Genomic DNA, 13,532 nt, shown 5'->3' with positions numbered 1-13,532 from the left:
AGCGCTGGCCACGCCCCTTTCCCGCCCCTTTTCGGTGACCACGCCCTTTCCCCCGCCCCTTTTCGGTGGCCACGCCTCCTTTTCGCTGGGCGGGAAATGCTCGCGCGAGGCCCCGCCCCTTTCCTCCGCCGTGAGGCGATTCCCGCCCCCCCCCCCCCCCCTCCCCGGCTCCCCCTCAGCCCCACGACGCCCCCGGGATCCCCTCAGAAATCCCCGACCCTCGGCTGTGCCCCGGGGCAGCGGCGACATCGGAGCACCCCCGAACACGATGGCTGCGGAGGGGCCCTGCGCCCCGGGCGCCGTCATCCCCCTGCCAGGTGCGGGGACCATGAGGGACGGGGCGGGGGGTGAGGCGCCGAGCTCCTCCATAACCCATGTCCCCCCCCTCAGCCCCTTCCGAGAGCGGCTGCTCGGACGAGTTTGCCCTGGACTGCACCTTCGCTGCCTGCGACCCGGAGCGCACAGGTAGCCAAACCCCCTGCGGCCGTGGTGGCCACGGCCAAACTCCCCTGGGATGGTCACCATCGTTCGTGACCCCTCCGTCCGCCCCAGGGATGGTGCAGCCGCAGCGGGGTGGTCGAGTACGTGGCAGCGATGACGGGGCACAGTGGGCACGATGGGCGGCTGCGGGCACTGCGGCGGGCGCTGGACCCTGTGGCCGCGGGCACGGCACTGGACCGGACCCGATTCCGCGCGGCCATGGGCGCCTGGATCGCAGCGTGCAGGCAGGATGGGTCAGTGCCGAGGGATGGGACAGTGCCTGGGGCAGGCTGGACTGGTCAGTGGCGCTGACCCATGGCTCCATCCATGCAGGGCCGAGGAGCAGGACGTGGCGACTGGCGACACTGGACCGACGCCGGCGGGTGGGTGTTGGCACAGGAAAAGGGAGTCACTGTGGCCCCAATGGGGACACAAGTACAGGCCCCTGTGTCCATCCTGCAGAGGATGACGGACACACATCCCCAGCAGCCGGCCAGCTCCAGGGTGACAACACGGACATCACCACCCCGTAAGTGCCCGCTGCGGGGACACCCCGCCATCCCTGGCCGTGCTCCCAGGAGCACCCCAGGACCAGTGGCACTCCCCGGCAGCGCCGAGGCCGCGGGGCTGCGGAGCCGTGCCCGCCAGCTGGCGGCTCAGAACACCAAACTGCAGCGGGATGCCGAGCTGGCCGAGGAGCTCAACGCCCGCCTGGCTGAGGAGACCACGCAGCTCCAAGCGCAGCTGCGAAGGTGCTCCTGAGGGGCTCCCGGGGATGGGGTCTGGATCGGCATCCTGGGAATGCTGAAACACCGTTTGGCCCTGGCAGCAGCCGGCAGGCGCTAGAGCAGGCCAGGGTGGCCGTCGAGGAGCTGGAGGACGTGAAGGCCGTGGTGAAACGGCTGGAGGAGGAGAACGCCGAGCTCCGGCGGCAGGCACGGCACGCGGTGAGAGGCTCGGCAGAGGTGCCACGTGGCGTCACCTGTGGTGTCACGCAATGCCCCCCTCACGGCCATGCCCTCCCCAGGAGAAGGAGCAGCGCAGCCTGTGCTCGCGGGCCGAGGGTCTACAGGAGGAGGTGAGCCTGGCGCCGGGGGCTGCCCCGGTGGGGCAGTGCCGTGGGGAACCCCAGCCCTGTTTCACCCCTGGCAGAACCAGCAGCTCCTCGCCGAGGGCCAGGGACTGCGGGAGCAGATCCAGGCGCAGGCGGCGCGGATGGCCAACCTGGAGGTGAGCGGTGGCACAGTGGCCATGGTGAGTGGTGCTGGGGGCTGTGTCAGACGATGACAAGGAGTGTCCCTGTCTCCATACTTCTACCCAGGCCCAGCTCTGCCATGGCACTGCCCTGCTCTCCGCCCGGGATGCAGCTCTTGCCCAGGTGAGCGCTGCCCAGTGACACTGCCACCTCCTCAGCTGTCACCAGGGCCACCCCCCGGCCCTCTCCCACGGCCCCTCATGTCCAGCCCTGTCCCGCAGGCGGGGCAGCGGGTCCAGGAGCTCACAGCGGGACTGGAGGAGTATGAGCGGGTGGTGCAGGTACGGCATGGCTGGCCTTGGTGTGAGCCCAGAGAGCGTCTGCAGAGCCCCTGAGCCACAGCACAGCCCCACGGTGGCTACCCTCTCTGTGGAGGTCAAGGGCAGAAGGTGACAACCCCCTTGTTCCCCCCAGGAGCTGCGGCTGGAGACGACGCAGATGCGGCAGCAGCTGGGCCGGCTGCGGGACGCCTGGGCCATGTAGGGGAGACACATGGATGGGGGGCGTCCTCGGGACGCTCCAGAGCCCTCCCCTCGCCATCCTCACCCTCTTGTCCCTCCCACAGGCGCCCGTGGTGCCCACGCGGCCAGCCGGATGTCCAGGCCATGGCGGCAGCGAGCCAGGTAAGGGTGGGATCAAGGGAGACCCCGCAGGGTCTTCTCAGCTACTGACCCAGAGGCTGTGCCCAGCGGACGGGGGACACGGAGGAGGAGGAGGAGACCGGGATGGTGCTGTCTGGAGGAAGAGGCCTGGCAGGGAGTGGCGAGGAGGTGGCCGAGGTGGTGGCCTCGCAGGTGCCATTGTCATCATGGGCACCGTTGTCGCCGTGGGCACCGTTGTCGCCGTGGGCTCTGGCGCTGCTGGCGCTGCTGGCCCTGCTCTACCTCCTGCCCCGCCAGTGGCCCCAGCCCCAGCTGTGCTACCGGAGCCCCCCACCCCTGTGAGCCGCCCCCCCAGTAAAGGCCAGTTGAGCACTGCTGCATCACCCTGGTCCGTACCAGTTCCCTCAAACACTCATCCCAGTCCACCCAGTTCCTCCCAGAGCAGGGTCAGGGTCAGAGTCAGGGTGTCCACATCAGCTTTATGGGCACTGCGGAGGCCAGGCCGGGCCCCCCCGTCTCTCTGTGGCTCCAGGAGATCCCGGTGTGGCCCCCAAGGGCTTCCAGCAGGGAACTGGGGCATCCCAGTCTCTGACCAGTGGTTCAGGCCAGCCTGGACAGGGGCAGAAGGTGAGGACCTGATGGTCCAGGGGCCTCCCCTGGCCCTGCTCAGGACATTCCCAGTGATCCCAGTATCCAGGAGCCCTCCCAGTACCTGTGTTTGTCCCCAGGTACCGCTCAGCCACTCAGGTCCCGTCCTGCTCTGACGTCGGGGGTGCCTGTGAGGGCTGGGGGGGGCTGAGGGAAAGGACCTCCCAGTGCTCCCCAGTGCTCCCAGTGTCCTCAGCCCTCCCAGTGACCCCAAGACAGCCACCAGTGCTCCCAGTGACCCCAGGAGAGCCCACACCCACAGCATCCCCAGTGTCCCCAACACGCAAAGCCCCCCTGGTGCCCCCAAGACAGCCATCCCCCAGAGTGACCTCCAGTGGCCCCACCTGGGCACAGGGTCTCCTCCACAGCATCCAGGCTGCCGCCGCCAGGCCCAGGGCCCCCCCGACTCCCCCCAGCAGCACCAGCCCGTGTCCAGCAGGGCTGGGGGGTCCCTGCCTGGCCCCCAGGGTCCCCTCGTGCCGCACGGCCAGGCTAGTCAGCGCTGGCCCTGGGGGGAGATGGGGGTCAGCAGCTGCCCTGGAGGGGTCCTGGGGGTCTCTCGGGGGTCCCGGGGGGCTACCTGGCTGGCAGCGCAGGTGGGCGCAGCCAGGGAAGTGGGGGGGTCTCCCTTGCAGCTCCCCCAGGTGCTGCACCAGGGTCTCCAGCAGCTGCGACACGTTCACCGTCTCCAGCCGGACACAGCCCTGGGGGTCCTGGGGGGTGTCACAGGAGCCCGCCAGGGGGACCCCAGACCCCTTCTGAAACCCCAGAAATGCCCCAGAGCTCCCGCTTGGGAGTCCCCTCCCAGAACCCCCAGAGTTACCCTGGACACCTCAGGGAGCCCCCCAGACCCCTGCGGGGTCTCTAGAGCCCCTCAAGACCCTCAACCTCACCTTGGTCTCCCCAGGACCACCCCATAACCGCCTACCCTGAGCCTCCCAACCCCCCCCACCCCCCTCGGGGCCCCCCAGGGACCCCCACCCACCTGGATGTGACACTCAGCCACGAAGTGGAGCTGGGCAAGGAGGGTCCTGAGCAGGGGGGCCAAGTCCTTCCCCGCCACCCCCAACATTCGCTGCAGAGCCACTGCCCCAAAGTGCACCCCCCAGAGATCAGAGCAGCCACTGTCCTGGGGAGGGTGGGGGAGTTCGGAATTTGGGGGGACACAGGCCAGGGGTTGGAGAAGTCAGGGGGTGCAGGAAGAGGGGGGGATTTGGGGGACACACGTGGGATTCGGAGGGGGGGTGTCTCACTCACCGGCTCCAGGTTGCTGGGCATCGCCACGGGGTAGTCGAGGAGCAGCCAGGGAGTCTGTGGGAGGGGTCATGGGGTCCCCAAAAACAGCCCAGAGGGCTGAGGGGGGCGCTCAGGGGGTCCCCAACGACCCTTTGGGGGTGAGTGGGTGCAGTCAGGAGGTCTTTTCGACACAGGGTGGGGCCTTCCCTGGGGAGTGGGGGGTCGGAGGGGCGCAAGGGAATCCTCTGGGTCTCAGGGGGATTCTGGAAGTCGGGGGGGGGTCCCGGGGGGGGCAGGGGTCTCACCAGGTTATTGAGGTGGGCGCGGAAGGTGCTGCTGACGGGGTTGAAGGCGAAGGAGCAGCAGCTGCCGGGAGCGGGCGCGGCCAGGAGGAGCAGGAGCGGCACCTGGGGGGGCACCAGGGGGGCTCTGGGCGTCCCGAGCGGCTCTCACGGGGGTCCCGGAGGGGCGGGGGGGTGGGTCCCCACTTACCAGAGCAGAGCTGGGAGGGGGCGAGTCCATGGCGCTGCCGAGCGGAGGGCGGCGCACGGGGACCCCCGATCGCTCCCGGAGCCACCCCCGGGACCCCCCCCGGGACCACTCGGGCCGCGGCGGAGCCGCCGCCGAAAGCGAAAGCGGCACCGAGCCGGGAGGGAGCCCAGGAAACCCGAGGGGGCAGCGGGACGTCCTGAGCCTCCCGTTCCCTCCCTCCCTCCTTCCCTGCGGACCCCCGGCCGCCCCCTTCTCACCCCAGGGACCCCCTCCCCAATCCCACGGGTGGCTCCGGCGCTCGGGACCTCTCGCCCGGTCCCGAAGAGCTTGGAGTGCCGCTGCCCCGCGTGAGGGAAGGGGACCCGGGCGTCCGGGCACGTGCGGGGGCGGGGCACCCCCAAAATATTACCCCCACCCCGCCCCGAGACCTCCGGCACCCCCCCGAAAACAGAGACACGACGGTGGCTGCGGTCGGAGCGGTTTATTGGGGTGGGGATCGCGGGTTGGGGGCACAGTGTGAGGTCTGAAATCCCCGCAGGTTTGGGGCGTTCTGGGGGGGGTCTCAGGGACCCCCTCCCGGCAGCCACAGACAGTGGGGGCGGGTGCAGCGCAGCTCCAGCTCCCGCTCGGCGCCGGGAGGGGGGTCCTGCCCCCCAGCCCCCAGGAGTCCCGCGGGGACCCCCCAAACGCGGGGGACACTCACGGCAGAGGCCCAGTCGCAGTCCTGGGTGGGGGGGGGGACACAAGAAGGGACAGCTGGGGTGATGCCCGACCCCACCCCAAATCCTCACCCCACCACTGCGGCCATCCCACGGCTTGGGACCCCCAAAATGCCACAGAGATCCCCCCCAAGTATCGCTGCCCACCCTGCTCATGTCCCCACATTCTGTTCCCCCACCACGCAGCCCCCTTCCCCCACTCACCGCGTCCGTCCCACAGAGCCACAGCCCGTCCGGGTGCTGTCGTGCCAGGCGCGAGCCGGACCCCCGGGAATTCCCGGGAAGCACCACCAGGGCCCCCCCCGGGAGCCCCGCGGCCACCAGAGCCTGGGGACACACGGGAAGGGGGCAGTGTCACCGCGGGGGGGGGGGGGAGGGGGGAGTCCGGGGGTGATGGGAAAGGACATAGGGGGTCCTGCAAGGGTTCGGGGGGCATACGCGGGGTCGCAGGGGGCACATGGCGGCTCCCGGGGGTCGCGCGGGGGGCACATAGGGGCTTTATCAAGGGGTACATGTGGGGGGTCACAGGGAGGCACCCGGAGGTCACACAGAGGGGTCGCCCGGGGGCTCCTAGGGAGTCACAGGTGTCACCCGGGGGTCCCGGGGGGTGGTCAGCGTGGGGGGGGGGGGGGGGGGGGGGGGGAGGTCCCGGAGTTCCGCACCTTCCGTAGCCGCTGAACGGGACCGGCGCCGCCAGGGGGCGCCGCCACCACGAGGCAGTTTCCGAGCGCGAGCGCCGGGGGGAGGAGCTCCAGCGGCAGGGGGCGGGGCCAGCCCCAGGCCACGCCCACCACGCCCAGGGGCCTGCGCGTCACCAGCGCGCGCCCCCCGGGCACCTCCTGCAGCGGGATTGGCCACGCCCACTCAGAGCTCGCGCTCGTCCATCAAAGACACTCCCAGCCCCGCCCCCCGCCCCCTCTTGGCCACGCCCACCTGCACGGCCCCGCCCACGCGCTCCGCGCGCGCCGCCCAGCGCAGCAGCGCCCTCCGCAGGCTCCCGTCGGTGTCGCCGCTGTCGCCGTCCTTGGGGGTCCCGTGTGTCCCCCCCAGCGCGGCCGCCGCCCCCCGCAGCACCCGGGCCCGAGACGCCCCCGGCAGCCGCCCCCACCTGCGGGAGCCGGGGGCGTTGGGGACCGACCCCCCCTCCCCTCTCCAAGGGGTCCCATGGTCGGGGACACCCCTGGAGATGCCGCCCCCCACCCCGGTCACTCACCCCGGGGCGGCCCCGCGGGCCGCGGCCACGGCCTGAGCCAGGTCGGGATCGCTGGGGTCATCCGCGGTCACCAGCGGGCTGGGACAGGGACAGGGGGTCAAAGAAGGGGAGGACACCGGGGGATGCCTCTTAAGGCATCAGCGGCACCCCTTGGAGAGGGAGAATTGGGGTCCTGAGGGGGGTATGGGACCCCCTGGGAGGATGGGATGGGGCCACCCGCGGGGGGGGGGGGGGGGGGAAGAAGGGGGTCCTGGGGGGGTTAAAGGTCACAGTGGGGTCCCCATCTCGGAGTTTTCATCCTGGGACCCCCTAATTTGGGGTCTCCATCATGGGGAGGGGTCCCCATCCCATCAGGAGATACCTGAGCGGCTCATCCACCTCGGGGGGCTGTTCCCAGGGGGGGCACCCGAACTCTCGCAGCGCCTGGAGGGAGCGCAGGGGGCGCTCAGCCCACCTGCAATGGCACCAGACCCCACCAAACCACCCCAGGGACCCCCAAAACCCACCCCATTCCCCACAAAACCACTCAGGATCCCCCCCAGGAAACCTCTCCATTCCTCCAGCATCCGCCAAACCCCCCTGTGACCCCTCCCAGACCACCCAGGACCCCGCCACCTCATCCAGGTCAGTGTCCATGGCCCCCCCAGCGCAGCCCCCACTGGGGTCCAACAGGTCCAGGGCGTTGAGCCACACCAGCCCCTGGGGCAGCCTGGGGAAGGGTCAGCGGTCAGCGGTCAGCGGTCACTGCAGGGCTCAGGGTTCAGGGGGGCTGGTGGTCACCTGTCTGCAGTGTCCAAGGCCACAGTGACGTCCTGGGCCCAGACGGCGGCAGCCACAGTTTGGGGCAGCGCCGAGGCCACGGCCACGGCCTCGTTGGGACTGCGCACGGGCAGCAGCACCAGCAGCGGCCCTGGGGCCTGGCAGGGCAGGGGACACTCAGGGGACACTCAGGGGACCCCAAAAGGCACCCCTGAGGGTCCCCCCCGGGGCCACCCACCGGCTCCCGCAGGCAGCATGAGGTCAGGGCTGCCCCCGAGATCAGCGTGGGGGGATAGAAACGATGCCCCCCCTCCGGCAGCGGCGGCAGCGGCACCTGGAAAACCTGGGGGGGGAAAAAAACGGGGTCCCAACCAGCGGAGACCCTGAAAGCGCCACCCGGGGCACCCCCAAACTGCCCCCAAGGGAACCCCAATGCCCAGGAATCCCCAAATTTTCCCCCAGGGGACCCCTCAAACCCTACCGTAGGGGACCCCAATGTCCAGGAACTCTCAAATTCAACTGCAAACACCCTGTGCCCCTCCCCACCGTCCCATCCCCCCCGCCTCACCCCAATGTCCCCACAGCCACCTCACCCTGGCCCCCTTTGCGACCCCCCTCACCTGCGCCCCCTCTTCATGCGCCTCCTGCACCACCCCCTCGGGCAGGGGGGTCCCGGGGGGCAGCGGCCCCACCTCGGTTTTGGGGTCCAGGGGGTCTCCAACTCGCAGGGCCCCGAGCCGGGCCCGGAGCCGCCGCTCCAGCGCTGCCGCCACCGCGTCCTGGGCCAGCACCACGCAGCCCCCCCACGGGAACTGGGGACACAGTGGGGGGGATGTCAGGGTGGCCTGGGACACTACCAAGAAACTCCCAAAAAAACCCAAAAACCCCTCGAAAAGCTTCCAAAAAACCCCCCGCAATCCCCACAAAAACCTTGCCAAAACTCCCTGAAACCCCCCCCCAAAAAAAACCAAAACCCCTCAGAAAAACCTCCACAAAACCCCCCTGTAACCTCCTCAAAAAGCCCCAAAAAACCCCCTGAAACCCCCTGAAAGGCCCCCCAAATAACCCAACCCCCCCCCCAGGACCCCCCGGGCCCCCCCAGCCCCCACCAGTGCAGGGGGAGTGGCGGCTGTGGCGGCGATGGCAGCAGCAGCGCTGTCCAGGTCGGCCGAGTCCAGCACGATGACCACGACACGGCCACCACGGGGACCACCCAGGCGCGGCCCTCGGCATGGGGACCCCCAGACCAGTGCCTGCAGCTCCTCCTGGGGACAGGGACAGTGCTGGGGACCCCCGAGTTGGGGATACACCCCGCTGTTGTCACCTCCCACCATGGCGACGCCGCCATACCTGTGATGCTCCCAGGAAGGTGACAGAAGTGACCTCAGGGTGGGCACGCAAGGCCTGGCACAGCCCCGGGGGTCCGGCCAGGACGTTGAGGACCCCGGGGGGCAGCGCTGCCCCCTCCCCGCTCAGTTCCCCCAGCAGCAGCAGTGGAGGGGCAGCGGCCGGAGAGGACAGTACCAGGGCCGTGTTCCCTGCGGAGACACCCCAGACGTGGCTGGGACACCCCAAAACGATGCTGGGAAACCCCAAAATGCAACTGAGACACCCCAAAGACACCTCTGAGGGACATTCGGGAGCCCCCCAGACCTGGATCCCCCCTTGTACCCTGGATCTCCCCCTTCTTCCCTGGGTCCCTAGTTGTCCCCAAGGTCCCCAAACCGTCCCCAAGATCCCCAACCACCGCTCACCCATGGCGAGGAGTGGCCCCAGTTTCCAGAGCAGCGCTGACAGCGAGCAGGGACCTGCCAGGACCACAGCCACCACCCCTGGGGGGGACACGCAGGGGGTCAGGAGACACGAGCAAGGCACAGGGGACACCGCGGGGACAGTGGCCACTCACCCAGTGGGGTCCAGCCCTCCAGGCCAGGTGGGCCGAGCTGGGCCCCCCCTGCGGGCACCTGAAGCAGCCGCAGCCCCAGGTCCAGGTCGGCCCCGAGGGTCCGGCTGAGTGGCCGCCCTCCGGCCAGGGCCAGCAGGGCCCCCATTGTCCCCCTGCGGTCACCGTCCAGTGTGGTGGCCAGCCTGGGGGGCAGCAGGAACATGGGGTGGTCAGGGGGACAATGGGGGGACACTGGGGGACATTGGGGAGGGGCTTGGGGTCACCCGGGGTCACCTGGGGACGGGGGGAACAGCGAAAGGTCAAAGGTCACCCGAGGGGCACAGAGAGGGTCACATGGGGTCACGGGGTCAGGGGGTCACTCACCGGGTCAGGCGCTGCCCCCGCTCGGGCCTGCCCAGCCCTGCCCAGGCCTCGGCCGCCGCCGCCGCCGCCGCCACAGCCGCGGCCAGGTCCGAGCTGTCCCCCGCCGGCACCACAGCCACCGTCCGGCCTGGGGACGGACAGGCCACTGATGGCCATCCCCACCCCAAGCCCTGACCCCCAATCCATGACTCTGATCCCAAACCCTGATCCCGGAGCAGGGTCCTGACCCCAAATCCACGGCCCTGACCCAATCCTTGACCCCAATCACCAACCCCTGACCCTGGTCTGGACCAGCGACCCCAAATCTATGACCTTGACCCTTGACCCCCAACCCCACCCCTAACCCTGACCCCCAATCAGTGACCCTGCCCTTAACCCCTGACCCCCAACGCTGGCCTGACCTCACCCCCCAACCCTTGATCCCAATTCGTGACCCTCAACCCCAACCCCTGACCCCAACCCCTGTCTCCTCCCCGTACCCGTGGCGGCCTCCCGGCACTCCAGGCTCATCCTTCCCGGTGGCTTCAGCCACGTTCCGGCCACGAAGTGTCCGAGGCTGCGGCCATGGGACTCCAGCCACGCCTGGGGGGGGGGGGGGTGGGGGACACCCCTGGGACCCCCTGGCCCCAGCAAAGCCTCCCCCATCCCCCCAAATGACCTTGGGGCCATGGGGGGACTTTGACCCGGACACACCCCGAGGGACCCTGGGCTCCGCCCGTGACCACTCCAGCTCCAGGACCCCCCCCAGGACCCCCCAGTGTCCCCACAGTGCCCCCCAGGACCCCCCCATCTTCACGGGACCCCCAAAACCCGTCCCAGTTCCCCCCCAGATGCTTCTCCCAGCCTCCTTATTTCCCTCAGGAGCCCCCCTAGACTCCTCCCAGTTCCTCAGGAGCTCCCCAAGAGCCCCTCAAGATCCTCAGGGGCCCCCACAGGACTCCCAGGGTCCCCCCCAGGGCCCACCCACGGGGACCCCCAGATCCCCCCTCACTTCTCCCGGGTTGATCCCCGCGGGGATCGGTCCCTCCTCCATCGTGGAGAAGATTTTGGCGACCGGGGCAGCCCCGAGGGCCACCAGAGCCGCCATCGCCGCCGAGGGGCCAACGAGACGGGGCGGGATCGGCCAGAGCCGTTCCCAGGACTACCGAGACGGAGCGGAAGCGGCCAGAGCGTCCCCGCGTAACCACGGAGACGGGCCCCGCCGGGAGCGGAAGTGACGGGACGCCAAGAAGCGGCGGCCGCGGTCAGGGCGGCTCCGGGGGTCACTCAGGGGGATCCCTGGGGGTTTCCGGGGAGGCTCCCTGGGGTCTCGGTCCATCCCGGGCCGGGAGTCGTGGTGTTTTCCCCTCCCTCTCCGGATTCTCCCCCATCCCGGTCCCCCAGGCCATGGCGGACCCGTCGCTGCTCTCGGCCGAGCTGGAGGCGGACGAGGAGGAGGAGGCGGCGCTGCGGCGGCTCCTGCTGCAGGTGGGTCCTGGGAGGGGATCCCGATCCCGATCCCGATCCCGATCCCGATCCCGATCCCGGCTCTGAACACCCCCTCTCATCCTCGCAGGTGACCCCGGACCCTGAGGAGCCCCCGCGCCCCGGCCCCGCCCGCGCCGTCACCCCGCAGCCGGGTAAGGGGAGGCTCCGGTGGGTTTTGGGGAGGGTTCGGGGCGGTCCCCGCCGGCCCCCCAACCCCCCAACCCCGTGTCCACCCCCAGGGCTGTGCGTGAAGACCCGCGCGGGTGGGAACAAAGTGTTCGTCAACGTCTGTCACTCGCCCGAGGTGCCGCCGCCACCCCCCGTGTCCCCCCCGGGCCTCCAGAGGCTTCTGCGGGAGCCCCCCGGCCCCGACGGCGGCTTCAGGATCCCCATGAGCCTCGGGGAGCCACACGCCGAGCTAGACCGAGGTCAGAGACCCCAGAAATTGTCCCCAAATCCCCCCTTCCCCCGACACCCCTGGTGAACCCCAAATTCTCTTGAAATCTCTCCCAACCCCACAGGAGGCCGTGGCTGCACCGCCTACGACGTGGTGGTGAATTCGGGATTCTTCAGGACGCTCCAGGTGGGGGTGGGGATGGGGGAACTGGGGTCTCGGGGAGGTTTTGCGGGCCTCTGACCCCCACCCCGGCGCTCCCAGGCCGATCCTTTGTACCTCGAGTTCTTCCTGACCGTGGCCATGGAGGGGCTGTCGGAGAAGTACGGCGTGGAACTGGAGCTCACTGGTGAGACTGGAGAGCGCTGAGAGGGCTTAGGTGGGGCGGGGGGGGGTCTGCCCCTCCCCTTGGCCCCCCTGTGACCCCCCTGTGCCCCCCCAGGCTGGCGGGTGCTGCAGAACCGGAAATTCCTGGGCTCTATCTCAGCCCAAAACATCCGGGCCCGGCCCCGGCCCCACATCCAGGAGCTCCCGGGGTGAGTGGGGACCCCTGGAGAGCCCTCCCCAAAATCCCCAGGGCCCCCCCAGCCTGACTAGTGCCCCCCCCGCAGCCCCCCAGACCCCCCCCAGTTCGTGGTGGTCGCCGAGCCCTCGGCCCAGGACCCACAAGTGCTGCAGGCCCGGGTGCACCTGCCCCAGGTGGTGAGTGGAGGCAACTGGGAGGTACTGGGGGGAACTGGGAGTTGCTGGGGGGGCCCTGGGGGGTGGGGAGGGCGGTTCTCATCATCTTTCAGGGGCACTGGGGGGTAACTGGGAGGTGCTGGGGGGGGTTCCCATCCTACTGGGTGGGCACTGGGGGGAACTGGGAGGCACTGGGTGGGCACTGGGCGTTTCCCATCATGCTGGAGGGGGCACTGGGAGGTGCTGGGGTTGCGGCGGGAGGGGTTTCCCAGATCCTGGGGCATTCAGAGGACAATGGGGGCTCCCTTACAGCCCGAAGGGGGAGTTGGGGGTGCTGTGGGCGTGTCCTAACGCTGGCCCCGCCCCCCCGGCCCCGCCCAGGAGGGGGCGGGGTCTCTCTGGCTGGGGCTGAGCGAGGAGCGGCTGCTGCTGCTCCGCCCGCCGCCAGGGGGCGCCGCCGCCGAGGGTCCGCCCGGCCGCCAGGGGGCGCTGCTGGAGCTGGGCCTGCCCCTGCCCGCGGACCCCGCGCGGTGCCGCGCGCGCTTCCGCCGCCGCTCCAAGGTAACCATGGCAACGGCGGGAGGGGGGGCGGCGCAGGACGCGCCTTTTCCGGCCGCGGGACACGCCCCCCGCTGAGCACGTGGCGCCCCCTGCAGGTTCTCACGGTGACGATGCCGCTACGGGTGTGAGGGGCGAGGGACCCATCCCGACCGACCCCCCCCCGAGAAGTCCCAGGATCGCTCTGGACCCTCCCCAGCATCGTCCGGGACCCTCCTGGCCACCCCAGCCTGGGGTCATCCTGGACTTCCCCAGGATGCTCTTGGACACCCCCAGGAGCCTCCTGGACCCCCCAGCCCAGGACCCCTCTGGACTTCCTCTCAGGGACCCCCTTCAGGACCCTCTGACCTCTGGGGCCTTTCTCGGGACGGTTCTGACCACCCCGAGGCCTCTCAGGGACCCTCCTCAGGACCCCCTAAACTCCTCCAGGAATGTTCGGGGACGCCCCCCACGACCCTCCTGGACCCTCCACCCCGAGATTGTCTGAAACTTCCCCTTGGGCCCCCCCGATCCTCCCCAGGTCCCTCCTGGCCCCTCTTCCCACCCCTACCCATCCCCTCAGACCCGCCACACTCCCCTCAGGATCCTCCCACCTCCTTTTTTGTGCAAAACCCCCCAATAAAAGTTAAACCCCAACCGTGTCCTGTCATTGGCTGAGGCCCCCCCGCGCCCCCCCCCAGCCCACGCGGGGGGGGATTTGGGGGGGATTTAGGGCTGAGCAGGGGCCGGGGGGGCTTGGGGGGGACGTTCCCAGAGCTG

General features: G+C 70.2%; 4 protein-coding genes across 15 annotated transcripts; 2 read left to right on the top strand and 2 right to left on the bottom strand.

Moving 5' to 3' along the window:
* Positions 1 to 38: 38 nt before the first annotated feature.
* KASH5 (KASH domain containing 5) lies at positions 39 to 2,717 on the top strand. Of its 9 annotated transcripts, XM_048293499.1 has the most exons (14): positions 39 to 317; positions 391 to 465; positions 553 to 734; positions 814 to 863; positions 943 to 1,009; positions 1,092 to 1,232; positions 1,310 to 1,427; positions 1,508 to 1,558; positions 1,633 to 1,710; positions 1,802 to 1,858; positions 1,957 to 2,016; positions 2,150 to 2,214; positions 2,301 to 2,358; positions 2,425 to 2,717. In XM_048293499.1, exons 3-14 carry the CDS (start codon positions 595 to 597, stop codon positions 2,677 to 2,679), a joined length of 1,140 nt encoding a protein of 379 aa, XP_048149456.1. In that variant the 5' UTR covers positions 39 to 317; positions 391 to 465; positions 553 to 594; the 3' UTR covers positions 2,680 to 2,717. The 9 variants fall into 9 exon arrangements, with proteins under 9 accessions (XP_048149456.1, XP_048149463.1, XP_048149462.1 ...); XM_048293506.1 differs by having other exon boundaries at positions 39 to 465; positions 553 to 725; positions 970 to 1,009; XM_048293505.1 differs by having other exon boundaries at positions 39 to 465; positions 553 to 725; positions 967 to 1,009.
* FLT3LG (fms related receptor tyrosine kinase 3 ligand) lies at positions 2,718 to 5,106 on the bottom strand. 2 transcript variants are annotated; one of them, XM_048293514.1, is made up of 7 exons: positions 4,971 to 5,106; positions 4,714 to 4,723; positions 4,527 to 4,628; positions 4,243 to 4,338; positions 3,971 to 4,114; positions 3,330 to 3,698; positions 2,718 to 2,947 (listed from the first exon to the last, which is right to left on the bottom strand). In XM_048293514.1, exons 4-7 carry the CDS (start codon positions 4,261 to 4,263, stop codon positions 2,750 to 2,752), a joined length of 732 nt encoding a protein of 243 aa, XP_048149471.1. In that variant the 5' UTR covers positions 4,264 to 4,338; positions 4,527 to 4,628; positions 4,714 to 4,723; positions 4,971 to 5,106; the 3' UTR covers positions 2,718 to 2,749. The 2 variants fall into 2 exon arrangements, with proteins under 2 accessions (XP_048149471.1, XP_048149470.1); XM_048293513.1 differs by lacking the exon at positions 4,971 to 5,106 and adding an exon at positions 3,050 to 3,122 and having other exon boundaries at positions 2,797 to 2,947; positions 4,243 to 4,296; positions 4,714 to 4,950.
* A 73-nt stretch (positions 5,107 to 5,179) lies between these two features.
* Positions 5,180 to 10,847, bottom strand: ALDH16A1 (aldehyde dehydrogenase 16 family member A1). Its single transcript, XM_048293496.1, has 17 exons — positions 10,665 to 10,847; positions 10,153 to 10,255; positions 9,674 to 9,800; positions 9,311 to 9,492; positions 9,159 to 9,236; positions 8,755 to 8,942; positions 8,514 to 8,669; positions 8,025 to 8,216; positions 7,643 to 7,747; positions 7,426 to 7,562; positions 7,261 to 7,354; positions 7,007 to 7,068; positions 6,646 to 6,723; positions 6,366 to 6,540; positions 6,095 to 6,271; positions 5,637 to 5,759; positions 5,180 to 5,437 (listed from the first exon to the last, which is right to left on the bottom strand). Exons 1-17 carry the CDS (start codon positions 10,758 to 10,760, stop codon positions 5,276 to 5,278), a joined length of 2,235 nt encoding a protein of 744 aa, XP_048149453.1. The 5' UTR covers positions 10,761 to 10,847; the 3' UTR covers positions 5,180 to 5,275.
* Positions 10,848 to 10,944: 97 nt separating this feature from the next.
* On the top strand, positions 10,945 to 13,409 carry PIH1D1 (PIH1 domain containing 1). 3 transcript variants are annotated; one of them, XM_048293510.1, is made up of 9 exons: positions 10,945 to 11,140; positions 11,229 to 11,292; positions 11,380 to 11,568; positions 11,662 to 11,723; positions 11,799 to 11,883; positions 11,977 to 12,070; positions 12,146 to 12,233; positions 12,597 to 12,776; positions 12,872 to 13,409. In XM_048293510.1, exons 1-9 carry the CDS (start codon positions 11,060 to 11,062, stop codon positions 12,902 to 12,904), a joined length of 876 nt encoding a protein of 291 aa, XP_048149467.1. In that variant the 5' UTR covers positions 10,945 to 11,059; the 3' UTR covers positions 12,905 to 13,409. The 3 variants fall into 3 exon arrangements, with proteins under 3 accessions (XP_048149467.1, XP_048149466.1, XP_048149468.1); XM_048293509.1 differs by having other exon boundaries at positions 10,946 to 11,140; positions 12,146 to 12,236; XM_048293511.1 differs by lacking the exon at positions 12,872 to 13,409 and having other exon boundaries at positions 10,952 to 11,140; positions 12,146 to 12,236; positions 12,528 to 12,600.
* Positions 13,410 to 13,532: the final 123 nt, after the last annotated feature.

The sequence above is a fragment of the Corvus hawaiiensis genome, unplaced genomic scaffold (assembly GCF_020740725.1).
Source record: "Corvus hawaiiensis isolate bCorHaw1 unplaced genomic scaffold, bCorHaw1.pri.cur scaffold_85_ctg1, whole genome shotgun sequence".
Lineage (NCBI taxonomy): Eukaryota > Metazoa > Chordata > Aves > Passeriformes > Corvidae > Corvus > Corvus hawaiiensis.
This window is presented reverse-complemented; position numbering and strand designations above follow the sequence as displayed.